This window comes from Panthera tigris, chromosome D4, assembly GCF_018350195.1.
Source record: "Panthera tigris isolate Pti1 chromosome D4, P.tigris_Pti1_mat1.1, whole genome shotgun sequence".
Lineage (NCBI taxonomy): Eukaryota > Metazoa > Chordata > Mammalia > Carnivora > Felidae > Panthera > Panthera tigris.
In genome coordinates, this window is record NC_056672.1 from 83878108 (window position 1) to 83902500 (window position 24393).

A 24393-nucleotide genomic window follows, 5' to 3' on the forward strand; every position below is an offset into this window, starting at 1 on the left:
CTTGGTCTTCAGAATCAGACAGATATGGGTTCAAATCCCAGCTCTGCTGCTTATTAGGTAGGGGACCTTGGGCAAGTTCTTTCATTTTGTTGAGCTTTGTTTTTCTTATGTATAATATGGAGATGCTAAGATCTTTCTCACAGAATTGTTGTGAGAATTAATGTCAATGTGAGAATTAAGAGAGTGTCCTCAGTAAGCATTCACTGAATGCGTTGTCATAGTAGGGCTAGAGACAGTCAAAGAAGCTCTCTTCAGAGTTGCTATTGTCAAAGTTGGTTGGCAAGGATGAATTGTTGGAGATCACATTCCAAGTGAAGGAGACAGTATGGACAAAGCCAAGAAGATATGGCTGGAAACCACGTATTCCACTCACTTCTAGAGTTGGGGTTGTGCTTTCTTCATATGGAACCAGCTGGGTAGAAACAAGCCAGGTATTTGCCAGAGAAGCAGATCAGAGGGCTTGAGAGTAACATCTCTATCTTTAAGGTGGCTTAAAGACAAAGAATTTCCAGACGGATAAGCAGGAAGCATCCATGAAGAATCTGCAATCACCAAGCCTTACCAGAATGGAATGCAAGACCCAAACTGTGAGCATCTTGAAGGCTGGGACTTCCCCCGGCTTATTTGGCACTGTATCATACAGCCTAGCACAGGGCCTCTTCCAAGGGAAGCTATCAGTAACTAGTTGGTGAATGAATGAATAAACCCCTATGTTGTGTAAAATGCAAACAATCATTTAACTGCTAGCTATGTAACCTCAATCCCTGGATTTTTATTTCCTCAACTGTAAAACAGGATAAAAGTACCTATCGACCTCACAATGCTGTTGTAAACATCAAATCCATTAATATTTGTTAGTAAGAACAGTGCCTGGCACATGGTTGGTTCTCTTATCAGTGTTTATTAAATAAAAAATAAATATCAGTGTTAAAGGGTAGTGTGAGGATTAAATGAGAAAATACTTGAAGAAAACAATTATTTGTGGAGGGAAGTAGAGAAGGAAGAACCTTCCAGACCATGAAATGACCCCACCCCAAGCAGGTTCATTAGTACCCAGCCCCACACCCAACAGGATCTGATGAACCTAGGATTTGTTTTCCTGAGCCCAGCATGCAGTGTGCCTGGGGAGTCCTGGACCTACTTGTCCTCCTGCTGCCACCTCCCTTTCCCAAACCCACTGGTACTGGATTACACCCTATTCCAAGGCTCTTACCTGGGCCCCACACTGCCAGCCCACACTACTCCAGGGTTCTGTGGCCATAACCTATCTTTGCACTCATGGCCAATAGCTGAAGCCTTATTTCCATTGAGACAGAACATCTCACTATCCTTTTCCAACCCTCCTTCTCCTTCCTTCTCAGAACAAAAATGCTGCTTCCTTTTGTGGATCATTGTTTTATCCAGAAATCCTACTGCTCGCACCTACCAGGGAAGACCTCTTGGCTGTCAACTCAAGATGGGTTAGACTAGGGCTCACCATGCCCATTGGGCATTATTGTTTCGATGGCTAGTGACCCTCCCTGGCACTGGCCTCCAGATTAGTGCCCACTAAGCCCAAATTCTGCCAGCTCATTAATTCATTCATCTATTCATAAATTAATTCACATATTCATTTAGCTAATGGTAACTCAGTTCCTCCTCTATGCCCAGCATGTGGGGCTGGGGAGACTGAGATCATTCACATAGTGTCCCTGCACTCAGAGAGCTCATAGCCTAATCAGGGAAAGAGATAACTGACAACATGGGGTAATTAAGTGCAAAACAGAGAGAGAGAAATATACACAAGGTAGGAGAGTGAAGGAAGATATTTACTTTTATCTGGGAGAATCAGGGAAGCATTCCCACGAAAATGACATCTGAGACGGATTCTGAAGGAAGACCCGGAGAAATCAGAATCATGGCACAGAGGGATCAAAGTGAGGAGTAGGGCTGTACTATAAGGTGGATGAGAAGCCTGGAGTGGTGGGCAGAGGCCAGACAATAGAGGGAGTTGAACATGGGGTCAAGGAGCTTAAACTTTATATTTTTGGTAAAAGAGAGGAATTGTCATACTCCCCCAATCCTATCCCTCTTCACTGAAGGATTTTTTTGCCCTGGTTGTGGCGAGTGCCATCTAGAGGTGGTCTTCTTCTGTCAGGCCCCTTTAGGAATTGCCTCACCTGTGAAAAACCACCTCTCTCAAGGTCATGCCCTTCCCTGGCAGGGAAGCTGGAATCCTATGACTGGTGAGTGCCGAACATAAAGGCCCGTGCCTCTTGCTTCAACTTGGGACAACTCTGCAGGGCCACTGATGTTCCCAGGGGGTCCTCGGAGACTGTCATTAGTGCTACACTGAAGCTCAGACTCCCCCTCTGCTCCCTCCTGCTTTCTTCCCCTCTTTCCCTTAGGAATCGTTACCAAGGGCAGCATCACCCTGGCCATGAACCCCAGCATCTCTGCTTTCTCAGAGCTTTATTTGTTGGGGTTCACCTCTCTGTTTTTCGTACCGCAAGCTCCTACCCGTGGGGCATTGTAACATTTTTCAATCTCTTTCAGATCCCCTAAAAGTCTCCAACCCCACCTCACCCTCCAGCTCCTGCCCTTTCTCTCCTCTGTTTGACAGCTGAATTTCTCCAAAGAGTTGTCTATTAATCACCCACTTCCCCACATCTGCAGATCTCCTACCTTCCATTCCTCTGTTGACTCCATCAAGCTTCTACCACACCCTCCAACTCCACTAAGACAGTCTCACTAGGGCACCAATGCTCATATCATTAAATCCAGTGGACACCGCATAGACCTTAACTCAGTTGATCTATTGACCTCTCTCTCCTTAAAACACTCTTAGTTTCTGTGCTGCCATGCTTTCCTAGTCTCTCTTCCACCGCAAGTGTCTTATTTGGCTCCTTTGTTCTCCATCTGTCCCTAAATTATTGGTGCTCTGTCACAGACCCTCATTTGTCTCACTGTTCACAATCTCCCTGTGTGATCTCATTAACTGTCATGACTGCTAATACCATTGAGATGTTAATAATTCCTAAACCTCTCCTTCTGGTTCAGACCACTCTCCTGAGCTTTGGAATCACAAGCACCCACTGCACATCACCCCTGGTCATTCTGCAGTCTCCATAGGCTCCATTTGCACAACTGAACTCATCCCCCTTTCCTCAAATCTCCAGTTCCCCTCAGTGTCTCTGCCTCTGCTTTTCTCTAGTTCTTCCAGCCAGATTCCTGAGGATCTCCCTGATCAGATACCACCCAGCTTCAACCTTGGACTTAACCCTCTTCCCTAACTCCAGACGCAGATACGTATGTGATTCAAAATTAGACCATCTGCTGGTTGTAGTGGCCCAGTCAAGACTGGGGCTCTTGAATGACTCTCAAACACCATAGGAACCAGAAATTGGAAAGCCTTCAGAACCTTGGGAGCTGTCCAGCTCCCTGCCCACCGCCTCCCAAACCCCCACCCCATTCCAGGCCACACCCTTTCTTCTTTCCCCAAATGTTCTGTTTACAAGTGGCTTTCTCTACTTCTCCCTGTGCAGTTGAATAAACATGACTGACCCAGAGGTCTGGAGGTTACAAGTCCCCAGTTCAAGTTGCCAGCAAACAAGTCAGGGTCTTCCAGGTGCAAGTGGAAATCCCCAGAAGAGAAGTGGATTGGTTTAGCTCTAGGCAAGTGCTCATCCCTGGTCCAATAAGCTAAGGCTAGGAGGGTTGGGCCCTGGGGCAGGAAATGTGGGTTTGGAGACTCATTGGGGTAGGTGTGAAGTTCAAAAGAAAGTGGGATCTGATGCTGGGCAACTACCTAAAACATGATTTTTACTCCCATGAAAAATCACAGTTGTCCAAAATTCCCAAGGATTATAAAATTTCATCTTAGCAAATACCTAACCTCTCTGCTTGTATCTTATGGTTTTGTGAAGCATCATTTATTTGTTTCACCTCCTTTCCTCTTTCCAGCTTATTGTACTAATGAGCAGTAACATAGTAGGAAGACCATGATAGGGAACATAATCCACAAGTTTGTTTCTAAAAAATAAAATCTTAAAGATGCACTTGACCAGTACTTTCCCCGGTAACACAAAGTTATTACCCATAATAATAAAAGAAAAGGCCTTATGAGTCCATTTTAATTGTTTCTGCATTAAAATCTGACCTAGAAATTCAAAATGGATGATAATCAAGAGTATCATTGAGTCGCTCCTGACAGAAGCAAGTTTATAACCTGTGTATAAGTTCTTAGGAAATAATATCACCAAGAAATCTTTGATGGCCCCCTTATGGGTAAAAAAAAATAATAATTTTGGAAAATTTATTTTCAGATCAGCATATTGGAGCATAATTCTTAAAGAAACTTTTACTTTAAATCAGTTTTATTGTAGGCCTAGAAAAGAAACAGGACTAGGAGATGAACCTAGTGCTGACAAGAAGCTAGAGAGAGAAAAAGAAATATACTGTGGGACCACTTGTTTTTAAGAAATGAAACTCTGGATTTATGTGCCAGTTGCAAAAAAAATCTCTCTAGGCACACTCTTCAGAAACTATTTGGATCTTCTCTGAAGTTTTTAGCACATTTCAAATACAAGCAAATTCCTTGTTTCAAGATAGTGATTTTTTGATACCCTATTCATTCATTTATTGGACAAAATATTTTCTAAGCATCAATTATATATGAAGTGTTGTTCAGGTGTTGAATGTCAAAAGATCTTTTCTTCAGGGAACAGAGTATTTAAGATACAATTCAAATGCATGGATACCTGTGTTCACAGCAGCATTATTCACAATTGCTAAAATGTGGAAGCAGCCCAAATGTCCATCGATGGATGAATGAATAAACAAAATATGATACACACATATGATGAAATATTACTCAGCCTCATAAAGGAAAAGGATTCTGATACATGCTAGAACATGGGGGAAACTTGATGACATGATGCTAAGTGAAATAAGCCAGACACAAAATGACAAATGCTGTACGATTCCACTTATATGAGGCATCCAGAGCTATCGAATTCACAGAGACAGAAAATAGCATGGTGATCTCCAGGGGCTGGGGGAAGGAGGAAATGGGGAGTTGGTATTTAATGGGGACAGGGTTTCAGTTTGGGAAGATGAAAAAAGTTCTTAAGAAGAATGGTGGTAATGGTTGCATATCAGTGTGAATGTGCTTAATGTCCCTGAGCTGGACACTTAAAAGTGGTTAAAATGATAAGTTATGTATATTTTACCACAATTAAAAAAAAAAGGTAACATTTATAAGAACCCAAGTGATACTGGGGACTCAAAAATGAGGCACTTCCTTCCTTTCAGGACTTGTAAAAGACTCTCGAGGTGACACTAAACCGGGGAAGCAACATATATGGTGGAAAGGGTCAGAAGTCTCCAGTTCCAATTCCACTGTCACTTAATAATGTATGACCTTGGACAAGTGACATAACCACTCCAAAGGCAGTGAAGCCTGGGGGTTATTTACCAGGATGCTGAGCGAGACGACTTGTTTGAATTGTAGTTCATTAACCCGCCATGTGAACTTGGTCAAGTTATGTGACATTTTTAGGTCTCGGTTTCTCCAACTATGAATGGGACGTTAATGCCCAACTCACAGTGTTGTCATGAAGGTTTAACTCAATGAGATATGGGAAACCGTTAGTACAGGGCTGCCACAAACTAAGTGCTCAGTAAGTGTAAGCAGCTGTTATTTTCTGAATCTGATCTATAAAGTAGGGTTCATATTACTTGTCTTAAAATTTTTGAGCTATTTTGAGCATCCATAGAGACATTGTATGTGAAAGAAGTTGAACAGCATTTTTGAAGATTGGTAAGATTTGGGCGTGCATTCCCGTTGAAGGGAATAGCAGGACCAAATGGCACGAGGCCAGAAAGTGTGAGGCAATAGGGGTGATTACAACATGGAATGTATGAAAAAGAATAGTGGGAAATAAGGCTGGAGACATAGAACTAGGATAGTTTATGGAGGACCTTGAAGGCCTGGCCAAGAAGCACATTGCAAAGGTAGATCCCATGGAATATAAGTGAAAGAAAGAGGGCAACGATCATGCCATGATTAGATTTGTCACTGAGAATTAAATTTGGAAGATGTGTTGGGCTACCTTCAGGATGATGTCCATCTTTGCCTGTATGAGGTCCTGGGATCAATACAGGCATCTCGACCAAAAAAAAAGAAAAAAAAAAGATGCATATCTTACATTGGGCTGCTATAACAAAATACCACAGACTGAGTGGTTTAAACAACGGACATCTACTTCTCACAGTGCTGGGGCCTAGGAAGTCTGAGATCAGGGTGCCCCAATGGTCAGGCTCTGGTGAGGGCCTTCTTCCCTTGCAGATGACTGACAATATCCTATATCCTATATCCTCACTATATCCTGACAAGGCAGAGAGAGGAAGTTCTGGTATCTCTTCCTCCTTTCATAAGAGCACTAATCCCATCATGGGGTCTCTGTCTTCAAGATCTCATCTGAACCTACTGAGTCCCCTAAAGTTATACCTCCTAATGCTATCACAATGAAGGTTATGGCTTCAAGATCTGAATTTGGGGGTGTGTGTAAATATTCAGCCCATAACAGCTCCCAGTGACCCTTATCTCCTGATATGCATGTTCTGTATAATCCTCTCCCCTGGAGTGTGGGTTGGACCTAATAACTTTTTTCTAAGAGAGAACACAGCCAAAGTGCTAGAATGTCACTGAGGAGATTATGTTACAAAAAGACTGACCTCCATCTTGCTTGCTCTCTCTTGCTCTCTGGCTTTCTCACCCTTTTCAGAGCTGGCTGCTATGTTGTGAGCTGTGTTCCAGAGAGGCCCATGGGTCAAGGAACAGATATCTCTGGCCAATAGCCATTGGGCACCTGAGGCCTGGCGACAGCCAGATGAGTGAGCTGAGAAGTGGGCCCTCCCCCTGATGAGCCTTGAGGTGACTGCAGCCCCAGCTGTCACCTTCACTGCAGTCTCCTGAGAGACCTTAAGCCAGTGGCACCCAGTTAAGCTGCTCCAAATTCCTAACACACAGAAACTCTAAGATAATAAATGTTTGTTGTTTTAAGCCAACAAGTTTTGGGGTAATTTATTACACAGCAATAGATAATTAATACAGAGCCCAATAAGACTGCCTTCACTTAGATGCCAGCCAAAGTTCAAGGTTCCCCAGTCTACCTGCACTTCTAATCAACTGGCTACAAACTTGGGTATTCCCATGACCCTTTAAGGTTCAATAATTTACTAAATGACACAGAACTCTGAAAAGCACTACACTTATGATTACAGTTTCATTATAAAGGCTATAAATCAGAACCAGTCAAATGAAGAGACACATAGGTCACGGTCTAAGAGGGACCTGAACACAGAGCTTCCGTGCTCTCTCCCCGGGTTGTCAGAGCACATCATTTTTCTGGTATATCAGTGTGTTCCCCAACCAGGAAGATCCACTGAGCTTTGGTGTCCCGAGTTTTTATTAGGGCTTTATTACAAAGGCATGATTGGTTGGTTCATTGCCCACATGAATGAACTCAATCTTCAACTCCCTTGTCATCCTGGGAGAATGAAGTGGCTCAGAGCCCCAACCCTCTGATTACGTGGTTGGTCTTTCTGGTGATCAGTCCCTATCCTGAGTCTTTTTGTTAGCATAAACTCAGGTATGATCCAAGGGGCTCATGAAAAAAAGAGACACTCCTCTCACTTAAGAAATTGCAAAGGTTTAGGGCGCCTGGGTGGCTCAGTTGCTTGAACATCCCACTTCGGCTCAGGTCATGATCTCATGGCTGGTGAGTTCGAGCCCTATGTTGGGCTCTGTGCTGACAGCTCAGAGCCTGGAGCCTGCTTCTGATTCTGTGTGTGTCTCTCTCTCTGCTCCTCCCCTGCTTGCACTCTGTCTCTCTCTCTCTCTCTCAAAAATAAACATTAAAAAAAAAATTTTTTTTTAATTGCAAAGGTTTTAGAAGTCACCTCCTAGGAATCCAGGACAAAGATAAGGCTATAATAATAATAATAATAATAATAATAATAATTATTATTATTATTATATAACATTTCTCTACCTGTAGGAGCTTCTACTATATACCAGGCACTGTGCTAGGCTATTCTTCCATCCATCATTTCTTTATGTAATTATAGTGCTAGATCAGCTTTGCTGCAAGAAGCAAAAAACCCAGACCAATAGGAACTTAAAAATAGGAATTAAATTTTCTCACATAACTAGGAATCTGGGAGTAAGCAATTACTGGTTTTGTTCAGATAGTCAACAATGCCTGGAGGCACCTAGGCTTTTCCTGTCTTTCTGCCCCACTTGCCATGTTTATTTTTGTTTTTAATAAATGCTTTATTTTGGAATATTTACAGAGAATTGAGTAGTACAGAGTTTTCTAATACCTCCCACCCTGTTTCCCTATTATTAACATCTTATGTTAATATGGAACATTTGTTACAATTAATGGACCAATAGTGATACATTATTATTAACTTATGTCTATAGCTTATTCAGATTTCCTTAGTTGTTACCTAATGCCCTTCTTCTGTTCCAGAATCCAATCCAGGATACCACTTTACATTTAGTTGTCATAGCTCCTCAGACTCCTCTTGGTTATGAGGGTTTATCAGATATTCTTTGTTTTTGGTGACCTTGACAGTTTGGAGTACTGGTCAGTTATTTTATAGAATATCCCTAGGCTGAAATTTGTTTAGGGCTTTTCTCACGATTAGACTGGGATTATGGGTTCGGAGGAGGGAGAAGACAGAGACAAACCACTAAACTCTGTTGATCTTTATCCTCATGTTGTCACCTCATTGTGACAAGATGGCTGCCACCACTGCTCCAGAACGAGAACCACATTCAAAAGTGGAAAGAGGCAAGGAAGGAGAGAAGAGTCATGTCCGTCCCTTATTTTTTATCAGGAAAGTCATCCCATCATCCTTGTGCCTTGACAGACACAGAAGACAGGGGACAGGATGTTCATAGTTGATTTAGACCATAACTGAGACTGAACACATTGCTATTGGAATAAAATCACAGTTCTATCAGCATGGAAAAATGTGGGTGAGCAACAGACAGTGTCAGGTCCAAGTGCCTACTGTGTATGAGACTGTATTATACTAGGTGCTATGAGAGATGGAAGGACAAAGAAATGGTGCTTTCTGCTAAACTTTGCAGAAATTATGTATTTCAGTAAATATTCTCTTTTAAGGACCTCATGGCAGAATGGTGCACTATTATCCCACTGACTCTTTGGTTGCTCAAATACATCCACAGAAGGTGATGATTTGTCACATGTCACATTTGCTAGCAACTGTAAAGACCACTTCTGAAGAGTCGTTTCTAGGGGCGCCTGGGTGGCCCAGTCAGTTGGGCATCTGACCTCAGCTCGGGTCACAATCTCATAGTTCGTGGTTTCAAGCCCCACTTCAGGATCTGTGCTGACAGTGCAGAGCCTGCTTGGGATTCTCTCCCCCCGCCCCCGCCCCTCCCCCACTTGTACCCTTTCTCCCTCAAAATAAAAGAAAAAAGAGTCATTTCTAGAGAGATGGAGCAACGATGTGTTGGAAAGTAAATATCTAGTCAGTTTCTCCAAAGCAACAATTTGGAAAAGTTTAATCTTTCTTAGATGTCCAAGTTTTGTTTTGTTTTAAGTCAAATCAATCATGTTATAGTCACACCTCAAAATTCTTTGCCCAAACATATTTATGAACTAGATGAGAAAACTAACAGGTGAATTGAGAGCAAACAACACAGGACTATTGAGTATGGTAATAAATTACATACGTCAGGCAATATGTTCTGAGAGGTTAGAGCGGATGAAGATCAGTGAAGGCAGGCATGGCAGGAAAGGCAGGGAAAAAGGCAGGGTCCTAGATGGCCAGGAAGAATGGCCTGCCTGAGCTTTGGTCTTCATTTCCCTTCTCCATTGCGAAGATATCCAGATTCTTCTAACAGAGTTGTTCATTCTCTTTTTATTAGGTACTGATTATTATTTTCATTGATTTACAGTTCACCTGTCAAGGCCTTGTGATTTTTACTTAGTAATCTTAATTAAATGACTTTTTTTTTTTTCCCACAGTGTTTCGTAGGGTGGGCTTTGCAGCCACACAGATCAAGATTTGAATTCAAGGTCCAGCACTTACTGGCTTTGTGGTATTGTGTAAGTTCCTTACCCTCTCTCATTCTGTTTCCTTATTTAATAATAACCTTACCTGGATAAGGCTGTTGTGAGCCTGAAATAAGATGAAATAAGGGGAACACAGAGCATAGTGTCCCGCCCTGAGAGAGTGCTCAATAATGGCATCTGCTGTGATGATCACTATATTGATGACAGAGGCAATGGTGATGTTAATATAAACCTATGGGGAAGGATGGGTATGTGAGAGCCCCTACTTGGTTTTCACCATTTTGTCACTGTTAACTTTACATGAATGTACACTCACCAAAAGTAAATTACATTTCCCTTGACTTTTTAATAATCACTGCCTTAGAAAGAGCAAAGATGGATTCAGGTACTTAGGGAGGTTCTCTATTCTATTATCTGTGAAGGCACCAAACCACGTGACTCAGATTGCTGAGCGGAGACAAGGCAACATCCTACACGAGAAACTGGCAAAGGCACAAAAGATCTTGGAACATGTGCAATTAATTGACACCGTTTATTGGGGCTTGGAAATTAATCTAAAAGAATTTACAATTTAAATCAATGGTGATTGTCAATGAACCTATGAGGGAATCCTTGCTAGGACCCTGTAGCTTTTACTGCAACCCATACTGACAGTAACAAAAAGAGAAAGAAGTCTCCCAAGCAGAAGGTCAATCTAATCCAAGCACTTAATGCAGAATTATGATATCAAATTTCCACATCACTGAATGACCATGGGTTTAGAGGTGTGTGCCATAAAATAGCTTCGGGGGCTAGACATTTAACAAGTTGTTTTATTCCTAATTGCTGGCATTTGCTTAACTGTTTTCTTAATTCTAATTTATGTTTTTATGTTCCAGTTTGTTTACATAGCCCATAGTTCCCAATTGCCTTTATTTGCTTAAGTGTTTCTTTAATTTTATTTACATTTTTATATATGTTGCTTTGCTTACATAACTCACTGTTTGGAGTGGGCTAGAAATAACCATAAATCCCCATTGCTAATTAGCTTCATCCTCATGACTGATTAGTCAAGATTATGAGCCTAGAAGAAGGGCAGGAAGGTGGCCTGATAGTGAGTCACAGGATCAATGAATTTTAGAACTGGAAGGAATTTAGAAGTTAAGGCATCTTTCAGACAGAATTCTGTGGTTTTACATCTTCAGCATTGGAAAATTAACGAAAGATTGGCTGCTTGCTCTTGTTCCTTTATGCAAAAAATGCATAAGGATTTGGTGACAGCTTTGAAAAACAAGTGAAGAATAAAGAGAAAGCCCAATCAATGATGTCTATGAGTAACCCATAATGGGGGCTTGAAAGAAGAATCAGAAACTTGACATATGAATGGGCTATAGAAGAGCAGAGAATATTAATGAACATGAGGGGGCTTCTTTGGAAGTAAGTAAGCAGAGTGGATTATTTGGAACTCCCTCTCCAGCAGCTGTGCAGTTTGTAAAGATTTTAGCTTGCCTAACTATAAGGTTAGCTATTAGCTTTGCAGTGGGGAGTATTTAAAAGTACACACAACATATGAAGGAAAGAACCTGGAACCGAGTAGCCTGCTTCATTCCAAGAATCCATCTGGCATGTAAAGAACTGCTTGTCCTACATTAAACCCTGCAGAGTAAGAGCCATTTTTCATATCTCATACCCCTATTTTTGGTTTCAGATAAGACAGCTTACTGAGTTTGGGGAATGAACAAGACTTTTCAGAAACACCTAACCAAAGAACCCATTTACGATGAGCTCCGCGAAACTCAAATGGAGAAAACATGTTGAAGCCTTTTGGGAAATCAGGTTACAAGAAAGCTCAAGCGTCCACAAGCGGCTGAAATCTAGATCCCTAAATAATGTGCGGTTTTAGCTATTTGTAGACAGAGAACAATGGAAGCAAAGGCGTTATGGATATGCAAATCTGTGGCTGGGAACCCCACCATTAAAGGACTCATGGTGATGGGGTAAGTTGATGAGTGAAATCTAGTCTATCCTTAAGTAAACATATCTTTGTAATAAAGAGCTCGTTTTTGCAGCTTTGGTCCATCTGGAGGCAGCTGAAAGCAAACTCTGCCAAAGGAGTAATCCCTGGATTACCAAGAATTGCAGAGTATGTGAAGTGTTGTAAGGCTTGAATTGGTCCTGGATGTCAGGCCCTTTCCCTCCTCCCCGAGACAGTTCCCTCTGACATATTTTCATTTGCTCCCCTTTCAAGAGAGTGTATGGCATTCGGATCCGCTCAAAGCAGACATCAAGCATGCGGGACAACAGGCCACCACCTTACCTGGTCACCTCTTGAGGAACAGCCCAAGGCCGGAGCGCGGGCCCAACTCGGAGCAGCGCCCTCTCTGTTACTATGGTGATCGCGAGGGGGGGGGGGGGGCGGGGCCACCATCCGCAGCTTCCCCGCCTCTGCCCAGGACATTTCGAACGCTCCAATTGCGACAGCTCTTTCTTGCCTCTGTCCCGCCCCGTTCGGTTCCTAGCGTAATGCGATTGGCCTGGGACTGGCGGCCGGAACCCTGAGGGTACCACCTCCCGACGGGAAGAGCGGGAAAGTGTACCAGGCGCTGTCCAAGGCGTGAAGCTCGCGGAGCTGCCGGGAAGCACATGGGTGGCTTTGGAACGAGTTGCCCCGTGTCCCGTGCACAACTCTTCGCACTCATGCCTGCTAACACTAGGGATCAGGAGCTGGGGTGTGGGTACAGCGTTTGCAGGCCGGGTGGGGGGAGCCCAGACCCGCGGGCGGAGGACGCATCCAGGCGTGAGGACACAGTGCCGCGCTCTCGGGCGCTGGGGATCAGAGGCCAGAGGGGCGGGCCGTAATTCGGGGGCGGCACCAGCGGCGGCGGCGGGAGGCGCAGAGCCCAATGAGCGCGCGCGCCGCCCTCGGGGGCGGAGCGTGCGGAGCGCTCCCCGCCCTCCCTCTCGCCCCCGCCCCTCCCCCCGGGCGCCGGGGCCGCAGTGAGTGAGTGGCACTGGCAGCCTGTCAATCCCTCAGCCGAACGGCCTTCGAGCCCGGTCCGCGGCGGCTGCTGGCAGGGTGCGCGGCTCCGGCAGTGGCGGCGGCGACTTCTCCCGCCCCATCAATCTGCTGTCCGCCCGGCGCGCGGCCCGCCGGGGCCCTCCATCGGGCTCCGCGCCCCGCTGCGCCGGCCCGCCTGCTCCCAAACTTTCCTCCTCCGCCCCCTTCGCTCTTCTCGGCCCGCCCGCCGGCCTCCTCCTCCTCCGCCGCCGCCTGCCGCCGCCGCTCCCTCCCCCGGGGCCGCCGGGGCTCGGATCCCGCCCGGCCGAGGCGGCGGCGGCGGCGGCGGCCGAGGGAGGGGAGTGCGCAGGCTGGCGCGGGGGGCGGCGGGCGTCCCGGCAACTCGGCCGGCGCTGAGGAGCAAGTTGCGCGGGGCCGCCCGGCGGGGCGCGCGGCGGCGAGGAGGCGGCGCGGCGGCCGCGTGAGGGCAGCGGGCGCCGCTGCCTCCGCCTCCGCCACCGCCGCGGAGCCCGGCGCTTCCGCCCGGCGCTTCTCCTGAGCTTCGGCGGGGGCGGAAGCCGGAGCCGGGCGCCCGTCCGCACCGCCTCAGCCGCGGGCCCCGCCGGCCGGGCCGCCCCCTCCCCGCGCGGGCGGGGAGCGCGCGGCCGCCTCCCCCTCCCCCTCCCCCTCTTTTCTTCTCCTCCCTCGTCGCCGCCGCCGCCGCCGCCGCCGCCGCCGCCTCAGCCTTCGCCTCAGCCGCCGCCGCCGCCCGCTCCCGCCCGCGCGCGGCGGGATGGACGATCAATCCAGGATGCTGCAGACTCTGGCCGGGGTGAACCTGGCCGGCCACTCGGTGCAGGGGGGCATGGCCCTGCCGCCTCCCCCGCACGGCCACGAAGGGGCGGACGGCGACGGCAGGAAGCAGGACATCGGCGACATCCTCCACCAGATCATGACCATCACCGACCAGAGCTTGGACGAGGCGCAAGCAAAGTTGGTGTCGTCTCATTAAGCATCTTTTGTGTGTGTGCGGGAGCCGGGCCCGCGGCCGAGTCGCGGCCCGGGGTGGCGCCCGGGGCAGGGGCCTCAGCCCCGGGCAGGGAACTTTCTCCGCAAATCGCCCGCCAGCCCGGGCCTCGGGGGGACTTGCCCTCACCCCTCGACGCGGGCGGGAGTCGGCAAAGTTGCTCTCGGGGCTTGGGACGGACTTGGTGCCACGCGGATTTTGTGGTTTTCTCGCCCTCCCTCGCCTGGCCCTCTGGCAGCCCGGCCCCCTCCCACGGATTCAAACCTCCCGCCTGGACCCCGTGCACGCCGCCCCAAGAGGGCCCGGGGCCGCACTTGCGGGAAGTGCAACTTTCTCCTCCGGCCGGGAGTCGCGGTGCAGGGCTCCACTGGCCGCGGGACGCCTTCGCTGTGCGGGCGGCCGCCCCAGCCGGGCGGGCGCGGGGCGATGGGCGGTTCCCTGGCGGGTCCGGGTGCGGGCGGCCAAGTTCTCGGGGAAGGGAGGGCCGCCTCGCAAACTTTGCCGAGCTGTCACCGCCCGCTGGCCGCAGTCGGCCGGGCGCCCGCGCCGCGCCCGCTCCCCCTGTGGAGGGCTGACGCGGGAGCCCCGCCGCGCCGTCCCCTCCCCCGGGTCGCCGCCGTCTGCCGGGGTATCCAGGCTCCCCGCGCGGGTTCGCGCCCTGCGGTCGCCGAGGCTGCTGCCTGCCGGGCAGATGGGTCGCGCCTCGTTCGGGCTGGAGCTTTAGCCGCCGGAGCTTGCGGGCTGTCGCTAACTAGTCAACTTGAGTTTCTGTTGACTTGCCGTGGTTCCAAGGAGCCTTCCAAAATAGAGGGCCGGAATTAAATCTTGGGTCTAACTTAAAGGAAGGCGCCATATTATTCCATAGGTGATGCTAATACCTTTGTGTTTTGCTATTTGTTTTTTAGGAAACATGCCCTGAACTGTCACAGAATGAAACCCGCGCTCTTCAGCGTCCTGTGTGAGATCAAAGAGAAAACAGGTAAGAGGCTGCGCCCCACAGTGGGCCTGGAGACCCCCGAGGTGGGGTCAGAGCTACTCCTTCCACTCTCCAGTTGAGAGCTGCTGCTTTTGGGCACCGCCATCTTTGATCATTCTCTGCTTCCCACCTCCTGGTCTTGAGAAAAAACTGCAATAAATCTGGAGTCGATTTCTCAATTCCGCTCCTGGTATAAAATGAAGTGTAGATGCGGACGGGGCTGGGTCGCTGTCCCCAGGCGGCCGCCCCTGGCTGCGGGCTGGGAGGGGGCCCAGAGCACCAGCCGCCCTCTCCCGCTCCTTTCGCCTCGTTTGTGTGTCAGTTTTTAAAAGGAGCAACGGGAGACTGGATGCCAGGGACCGAGTCCCCGGGAGAAGCATCGCCCGAACTTTGTTTTACTTAGACAGCCCTAAGCTTCAGCTCCACAAATAGAAGAATAGACTCAATTGAACGGACTCCAGTAGGATGTTTGAATTAGTGTTTTAGTTGGGAAGGCTACTTTTAAGGACCCAGAAAGGGTAATGATGTGTTTAGACATGTTCAATGTATTACATCTACTAGTACTTTCATTAAATTTTATGCTTGAAGTCATTACACTGTAAATATGTTTAATATATTTTGTAAAGTAGAAAAAGGTTCACAGTTGCAGATTAAACAATTTTTGAAGTGTCCAAGGCAGGGAATGCAGGAGAAGACAGGTTTTGCAGAAGTGCTGAAATAAAAACTACAAGAACACGTTAAACAAATTTCTGGCAATTCACTTCAATTTAATTTTCTTGTTAGACTTTTTAAAATTAAGGGTATTTTAGTCTTGAGGTGGTAGTAGTGACTCAAATGGAATTGGAAATTTAATCTAGATGTTTTAGTTCCAATTTGGCATTATCTGCCCTGTATATGGCAAATAAGTGCATTAAACAAGCTTTACTGTTGGGGTGTGTGTGTGTGTGTGTGTGTGTTTGTGTTGGCTATATGGTATTATAAAGTTGCTGTTTTTTAACTTCAGGCAAAGAAGAGAAAGTGAAAAGTTCAGGATATAGCAATATCCAAATGATGCTGTTTAAAAGATTAAATGTCATTGTGTTTAAATCGAGTGTACAAATAATAGCGCACAAAATATACTGGTTTGTTGGTAGGAGAGTTGCCCTCCTTTTAAACAGATTTTTCACTCTGCAATGCTATTCTGATTCTAAAAGTAATCAAGAGAAGATGATGGGTTTTTGGCACCTTTTAAAATATATGCTAAGACCATAAGTAACAGAAAATATTGAGATCCTTAAAGATAGTTTTCCTGCTTTTCATTCACATAGTCATTCATGGTTTGTAAATGTTGAGTGATACCTTTTAAGGTATATTTTACATTTTGAAAACCACAGGCATTTTAAATTCCTAACTTTTACTATGTGTTGATTTTTAGCCATCTTTTAGCAAGCAATGTGATTTAAAATGGTAGATAATTTTTATCTGACTATAAAATAAGACACCAAACATTAAATCTTGAAGATTTTTAGTTTAGAAGCCTGAAAGTGTACAATTCTCAGTAAATTATGTTGCTTAATGTCCAAGGATTTTCTTGCTATCAGGGCTCCACTTCAGTTTCTGCTGACAGCTAAGCACTGGGGTATTGACTATGTTGTGAATATTAAGATTGATTCAACTCACAGGGCATTATATTACTAGGGAGAGGGGATTGATATTCTTCCCCCATCACCCCCTTCTCGTTATTTGTGTGTACGTATGTATGTATGTATGTATGTATTTATCTTTTTTTTTTTTTTTTTTTTTTTTTTTTGCCTTTTTAAAGTTTTGGCCTAGCCAGCTTGAGAACCAAACCCAGCAAACTGCTTTTCTTGTTTAGACATTTAGCAGCAGGCAGAATTCAATTAGGAGGCATAAGTCCTCTAGTTGCTTATTTGCACAAGACTTAGTTACACCATTCTGAAAGGAAAGTATAGTCAGCCTCATGTCAAAGGTGAGTTACGAAAAAGAAACAAGTCTTTTCAGAGTCTGGGATTACTGGCAGAGAGAGCTTTGGTGGTGCTCTTGCTATTTGAGAAGCAAGAGGTAGCTGACAAAGGAAATTTTTGTCTTTTGAAAATTGTTTCTGAGGCTTTCAGTGATAACTTGTAAATTAGATCCTCTTTTTATGCTTTGGCCGGCATATTCAAGTTTGCACGTTATCTCTTTTGTAAAAAGCCAGCAGCCAACAAAGAGTAAAGGCGGCTGTCTGGGCAGAGGCATCTTCCTGCCTGCCTCTCTAAGCTCGAGAGGGCTGGGATTTAAGTACCGAATGATTGATGGGGGTGAAGCTCTTTCTCTCCTCTCCTTTCTCCCTTACTACCCATAGCTCCACCTCACCCTCCAAAAGTAGTCTTAGAAGGAGACAGGGACGCTGGACCCAGTATCCTTGATTTGAAATAAAACATCTGTGTAGACATTAGTGTTACCAAAGCAAAGAAAGCAGGGCAGCAAATTTCAGGCCTCCCCCCTTCCTCCCCACATCTGTTCCCACAGATAGGCTTTGGAAACATCATGAACTTATAAAATAAGCATTATAGAATATATGTGTATTGCATAATGTTTTTTCTGTAGATTATTTTATTTAATCTAATGACATAGTATCCAGAGATTAATTCTGTGTAATCTGGAGAAAGTTTACCTAGTCATTTGTAACAGAAACCGGAACATTATGTGATGACTCTATTCTGCATAATGGAGGGGTAGGGGGTGGTTGTCTGGTGGGGAGGTGGGGGGGAACTGTCACTTCGGTGGATAATGTCATTTCAGTTGTGCTTCTCCTAAAATAAGACAAAATCATTTCTTTGAAAAAAATTCCATGTATTTATAGATCTGCCAGTAGGTTTTGAGGTTTCTGATCAGGCAGTGAACACAGCCAGTTCTGATGCACATGAGGGATTTAGTTGGAAACATCTTTTTTCTCTCCTACCACATAAGAAAAGGTATTTTTCCTTTCTGACAGATAAATGGGTAATCTACCACAATTATATTATTTTCTTGTTCAGAGGTAGGGAAAGTATACTTTTACTATGAGATGCTTGCTTTTTCTCGAAAATGTATTCTTTTGTAAAATTCATCATACAATTATTTTGGGGTAGAAACGTCATCACTAGTTGAATTGTGATATTTATGCATTTTGAAAGCAACTGAAAAGTCATAGACTTTAAAATCAACATATTTGTCTATTTTAAACTACGCAACTAGCGAGATAGTTATATATGTATGTTAAGATTTTCCTCTTAATTACTTTTTAGCCATGTTTTACCATCTATCTCTTCTTAAATATTCCTGATGCTCTGAGGTCTCCTCGTCTACATACTTCTTTTGGTGCATTCCCTCACATCTTTTTGGCCACCTTAATCTTGATTATTGAAGTACTTTTCTTTGTGAAAATACTCCATCCTCACAAATCTGCCTTCTTTCCCAAACCTTTAATTATGAGAGTTCAAATGAACAAAATGGTTCTTTTTGAGAAAGAAATGTATTTTTAAGAAATTTTAATGAAAATGCAACATTTTAGTATATAACTGAAGCATACTGTGAAAAAAAAATTGTACCAAAAAAAAAAAAAAAAACAACACAACCTTTTCCTTTCTAAATGGTAGGTTAAAATATTCTATGTTGATAGCTGCCAACCAAACTCTGATTTATTGCCACCACAAACCCTAAATAGCGTTCATTTACTAGTAATGTCTAATGGCATACATGATGGTTTGCCAGATTTGTGGCCTTTGTGAGGCTTATAAGCAGGACTGACTTGGGAAGATCATAAAACTTAATGAACTTCTCTACTGCAGGAGGTGTCCGCAGGGGAAGAGAAAGGCCTGCTTGGCTGGTTGGGCTGGTTGAAGTATTTTTTATGTTTAAGGAGAAGAAGAAAATGACTATTAAAAATGCTTTACTTTTGAAGGACCCTCCTCCCCCAGAAGGAGTCATAAGAATTTTAGGTATCAAAACTGGATTTAAGAATGTAGCTTGTTATGTGAGTTTTTATATGCCTTTAGGATATGATATATATGTGATTAAACCTTTTATCTTTAGTGTTATCAGTGTGGCTAGGTTTCAAGGACAGAGCAGTGAACTCAGTGAATACCTCTCCATTTAATTCTGACCCTACAGGCTTCGAGACTTATTGGAATCTTCTTTTTTCTGTTTTCTTTTTTTTTAATGATTCAGTATAAAATGTGTTCATTTTTCATTGCACAGTGCCCTGTAATTCTTTAATTCCCAATGTATAAAAACCAAATATTCCATGAAGTGAAAATTTAATAGGAAAGGCGAAAACTGTTATATATGAGAATAAATGTTATTGTATATATTGCATATGTTCTTTTAAGTTACTTTTGCAGTATTTCCAATATAATTATCATTATTTGTTCCAGACTTTTAAAAGCAAATGCACTGTTCCATACATGATTCATTCTTGTATTTTAATGAACTTATTTTCCAGTTGTAAAAAACTTTTTATTATGGACAAGTGGAAACATAAAAAACATGTAGAGAGAAGAGAAACTCGAACCCCCATGAACTAATCGCCCACTTTCAGCAGTTAGCAACACTTGGCCAATCTTGTTTTCTCTGTAACTCCCACCCTTTTAGGATTATTTGGAAGCCAATTTTAATGGACTGTTAACATTTTAAATTTCATATCAATTTTTGACACGTTATGTCTTGTTTACATTGGAAATATTAAATGACTAAACAGGAAAAAAATGTAAAATCAGTATATCTTAGAAATGTCATTAATTATCACTTTATCACCAATCTTTCCTTAAAGTAATTTAAGAATATTTTTATTGAATTTTATCTATTTTTATAGATTTGTATGTATAACTCACCATAGCTTTTAAGGAGGTATTGAGGGAAGATGTAAAAACTGTTGGTTTTCTAACTTACTTTTCCTCTCTCTTCCTTTTAAGAGAACACATGCAATATATTCGTAGAAAACCTAGAAAAAAAATCCAACTACCATACTGGTTTAGAACTTCATGATCAAGTATTGTATTATCTTCAAAATATGGGAATATCTTCCAACTCTTTTTTCTTCTTCCCTATAAAAATATATTGAACCTTCTTGTCAATACTAACTTGATCTGTACAAGTAATTCTTTCATGCCTTAGTTTTAGTAGAGTTGATTTTATTACAGATTTGTGTAGTTTTGGTCTTTTACTTGGGACTTTACTGTGTTACTTTATTAATTTACATAATTTTATTCCTAATCAGAAGTGTATTAATACGGTGGCAAAGGAAGCCCTGATTTTCCCCAAAGAGCATATTGTTTCATCGGCTCTCATAAAATGTAACTGTGTACATCTTTCATGCTGTGATTCTTTCCCTTTTAATTAATTTCATTTGTATTTTTAGATTTCAATTTATAAATTTTGTAAAAGGCTATTTACAAGACAGATTTAAGTTTAACATTTCATTTAGATTATTTATATTTTGATACTTTATGGTGGCATTGTACAGGATGAAGTTCTGTTATATGAAGTATGGTTATAAAGAATTGAAACCACATTTCATGAACCACACCCTAAATCAGTCACCACTTTATTTTATACTCATACCATTGAGGTATCTATTCGGAATAAATACTTAAAATGTCAGCACAAACACATCAAGTTAAATAAAGATTTTAGACTCTTTTTCCTCTATTCATGTACATGTGGACATCTTTAGGTATTTATTATTTCAATATTGACACTGTGAGAATAATGTTTTATTTGTTTTCTCAGCAGGCTTGTGTTTTAGCCATTTATCAGTGTGATCAGCATGATTTAGGTAGTAACTGACTAACAAAGCTTGCACACCACCCTTTCCATGTTGACCTTTTCAAGCATTGCCCTACTTCATAGGCCATTTGAGTCTTTAACTATGAAGAGAGTAAATAATTTACATCACTGTGTAGTGTAAGTTGGCCGAAGTTTTCCAGACCTGGCTCTCAGATTTTTTTTACAAAGTTATAGAAACTAATTAAACAAATTGCTATCGCAGCTAGGTGATAGTGTTGTTATACTTAGCACATAAATGAATAAGTAATGCTTGAACAGGTCACTGAAAAAATAAACTATCGTTTTTGTGCCATCAGACACAGAACATGTTAGAAAACAAATTTCAATAATCTTCAAACTTAATTCTAATTATTGCTGTTGTAGGTAGAATAGTAACCAGAATCTCTTCTTTATTTTTTTGTAGACGTAGTCCATAAGTATAATATGTTTGTAGTTTTGACGGTAACAGTAGTTTGCTTTGGTACTAAATTTGAGTGTATGTCTAGCAAAAAATTGGTGTGAAAGAACGTTTTAAGTTGAATTGGTATAGTATTTTTTTTTTTTTTTTTGGACTGACTATATGATAGTAGCTGATTAGGACTGAAAACAATTAAAATTAAGTATGGATAAAAATTATTGTTAAAAGTTTTGTACTTCTTTTTTTTCTTCAGTTTGCTTTAAAAACGTTACGCTATTTTGAACACTAACCCTTTTTGTGTGATCATATTAATGAGGACTTGGTATACATTGTAAGCCTTTTAAGCCTGATGATTCCTCATGATGTTTAAACCATTATTTGGGAGACTCAACATATGTTATGGCAAAATGATTTTTTTTGTGTGTTTGTTTTGTTTTATGTGATACATCAGTTTTCAAAGCACATTTCTTAGGCATCAGAGTCCAGCAGGTGGCTTTTTACATTAAAAAAATTCATAAATTTTAAAATCCCATAAAATTTTATTTCAAATTCAAATTAACTAATTGAGAATGTCAACATTTCCACTGTCTCTATATTAACATTTATAATAGAACAAATGGTTGCATATAGAAATTATCTGCAACATAATCTAAATTAAGATTCTAAACAGGCATTACAGATGCTGGTAACTTTGGCAATTATCATTTTGTTTGGTGAACAGTAGTAAAACAGTGTGCGGTAAAAGTGTTTAGAGAGAGAGGATAAATAAATTGAACAGTTTTGCAATGCAAAGTGGTTTGTGGTGTTTTTGAGGATTTCTTGGCTCTCTCTTAACTGCTATTGTGAGCCTGGAGCAGATTTCCCCATTGCTAATGCCCTAGAAGTATTAATTCACTTTGATATGCTAATTAGAGGGCATTATGCAAGAAATGAGATTAAGTGGCAGCATGAAGCCATTTGCCTGTCAGTAAATTGAGAGCTTTAGCATCAGGAGGAGCTTTGTTTTTTTTTTTTGGGGGGGGGGGGGTTGGGGTTTTTTTTTTTTTTTTTTTTTTAGTTTCTCTTGGTTTTGCATATAAATAAAATTGATTGAAAGGTCTAGAGAAGCTTCTAGAACATCAGTGTATTTTCTCCCCTCTTATGATTATTGAAACGTGGTGTTACAGAATTTTTCTGAATATTAATTGACCTAATTGGAGATACAAAGAAGTGTTTATTGTACTCTCTCTATATGAAAGTATACTAAGAATTTTGTGTCATCTAGTCTTTTTTCTAAAGCCTAATTTCAGCAACATGGCTAGTAACTGTTATCACTTCTTTTCAGAGTGTAAACGTGTGTGCGCGCTAGTGCAGCAGTCTTCACTAAACTGAACTTCACAAGAATCTTGCCTTTATGAGGGAAAGAAAGAATAAATAGTTGACTTGGGCTTCGGGAAACTATATTAAATGAGCATTAAGACTATGGCTTCGATACCTAAAAGCTGAAACAGTTAGCATAAGTGGTTATGCTCTGCACTTCACACACCTGTAGCATTTACATGTCAGCATATATCTGTTGTGTAAGATCACCACATTATTTGATTTTCATGTTGGGGGTTGAGTTTTGTCCTTGATTCTGATTTTGCTGACTTTGGTGATTTAAGGCAGGCCTCCGATATTTCTGTCTGTAAAGCCACTATGTGATTTTGTGTATTTTGTTGGGAGATCACATGAATGAATACTGTGATTGGCATGGTGGATTGCAAGAAAGACAGAACTTCTCTGGGCCTATGAAAAATTTAAGATTTCCTCCAACATGGAACTTTTTTACCTGTTATAAACCATTGCTAGAAGTAGAATTGCAAAACTCTGCCCTGCTACCAGGGTGTGGTTAGATAGGACAGAGTTTGGATAAAACATTTATATTGAGGTTTGGTTCTGGTGTCTGAATTCCACCACTGTGGCTCTGACTCTAGACCCAGTAAACCATAACTTCTCTTTAGAGCCATATGGATTATTTAGTCACCACAGCTGCCGTGCATACTCACTACCAAGGCTGGCATCTCCTCGGTGTGCATGTGTGGTGCCTGTTAATGTTAATGGGAGTTAGGAATGTGCACACAGAGAGGGCAATGAGAGTCTCTCCTGAGACAAAAGTCCTGATTACATTTCTCAGTGAAGAGGACTTAGTGTACCTACATATTCGCTGCTCTTCTAAATGAAATAACTTGCTTCCTTTAAATTCTCATTCCCTTCTCACACTCCCTGAACTAGTTAAATCAATGAATCCTCATTAGTCTATGATTACTTGCAAAATTTCATTTAAAGCATAGGAAGTTATTTTTGATTGAAATGGGAACAAAAAGCTTTTGAAATTGCATATTAGTATTATTTTTTTTTAAATAAAAGGTTTCTACAGGCTTTCACACATACAAAGCCTTGCATGTAGGAATTTATAGAGAAATTATTGAGAGGGACTCCTGAAATAACTTGACTGGCATTTGATGGGGGGGGGGGGAATCACTACATTTAAAAATATGTATATAAGTGAAATGGAAAGCTTGTATGTGATGTTCTGTAGAAACCTGTACTATATTAGTGTCCTCAAATGAAGAAGAATTGACTTAGGTGGTGTCATAAGTTTCTCCCCCCCCCTCCCAACTTCTTTCAAAAAAAAAAAAACAACACTAAGGATGAAGGTAGTTGGAATTCATAGTCAGATATATCATTTTCAACTTGGAATAGGAACTAGAACAGGAAATTGATTTTATATTTATTATGAAAGCAAGAACTCTGCCACCAACTGACAGCTATCCATGTTTTAGTTTTGTGATAATTGTTCACAGACATTACTCTGCAGTTGGCCCAGATTATTTATAATGTTGATTGGGAGCGTCTGTCCATTAAAAGGTATGTGTATAATGAATATCTTTAATTAAACCAAGTAATATTGGACTATTTTATTTTTCTTTTACATTGAATCTTAGGTTTAGGATTAACTGTCAGTACTGGTAAGAACAAGTTACAATAGATTGTGCAATGATTTCTCTGGCTTCATGGATGTATTTATTACCATTTTTGAACAAATTATACTAACATGAAAAGTTGTGTTTGAAATGATTGTGTGCTAGA

General features: G+C 42.6%; 2 protein-coding genes across 3 annotated transcripts in view; one reads left to right on the plus strand and one right to left on the minus strand.

Moving 5' to 3' along the window:
• MAPKAP1 (MAPK associated protein 1) overlaps positions 1–12418 on the minus strand; it is a 272555-nt gene extending 260137 nt beyond the window's left edge. Inside the window, exon 1 of the mRNA XM_042964083.1 lies at positions 12394–12418. The gene's annotated coding sequence lies outside the window, so the exon portion shown is untranslated. The remainder of the gene's footprint in view (positions 1–12393) is intronic.
• A 1392-nt stretch (positions 12419–13810) lies between these two features.
• Positions 13811–24393, plus strand: part of PBX3 (PBX homeobox 3) — a 219770-nt gene continuing 209187 nt past the window's right edge. For both annotated transcript variants that reach the window (XM_042965228.1, XM_042965229.1), the window contains exons 1-2: positions 13811–14067; positions 15007–15080. In XM_042965228.1, coding sequence (XP_042821162.1) covers positions 13868–14067; positions 15007–15080 — 274 coding nt within the window. In that variant the 5' untranslated portion in view covers positions 13811–13867. The remainder of the gene's footprint in view (positions 14068–15006; positions 15081–24393) is intronic.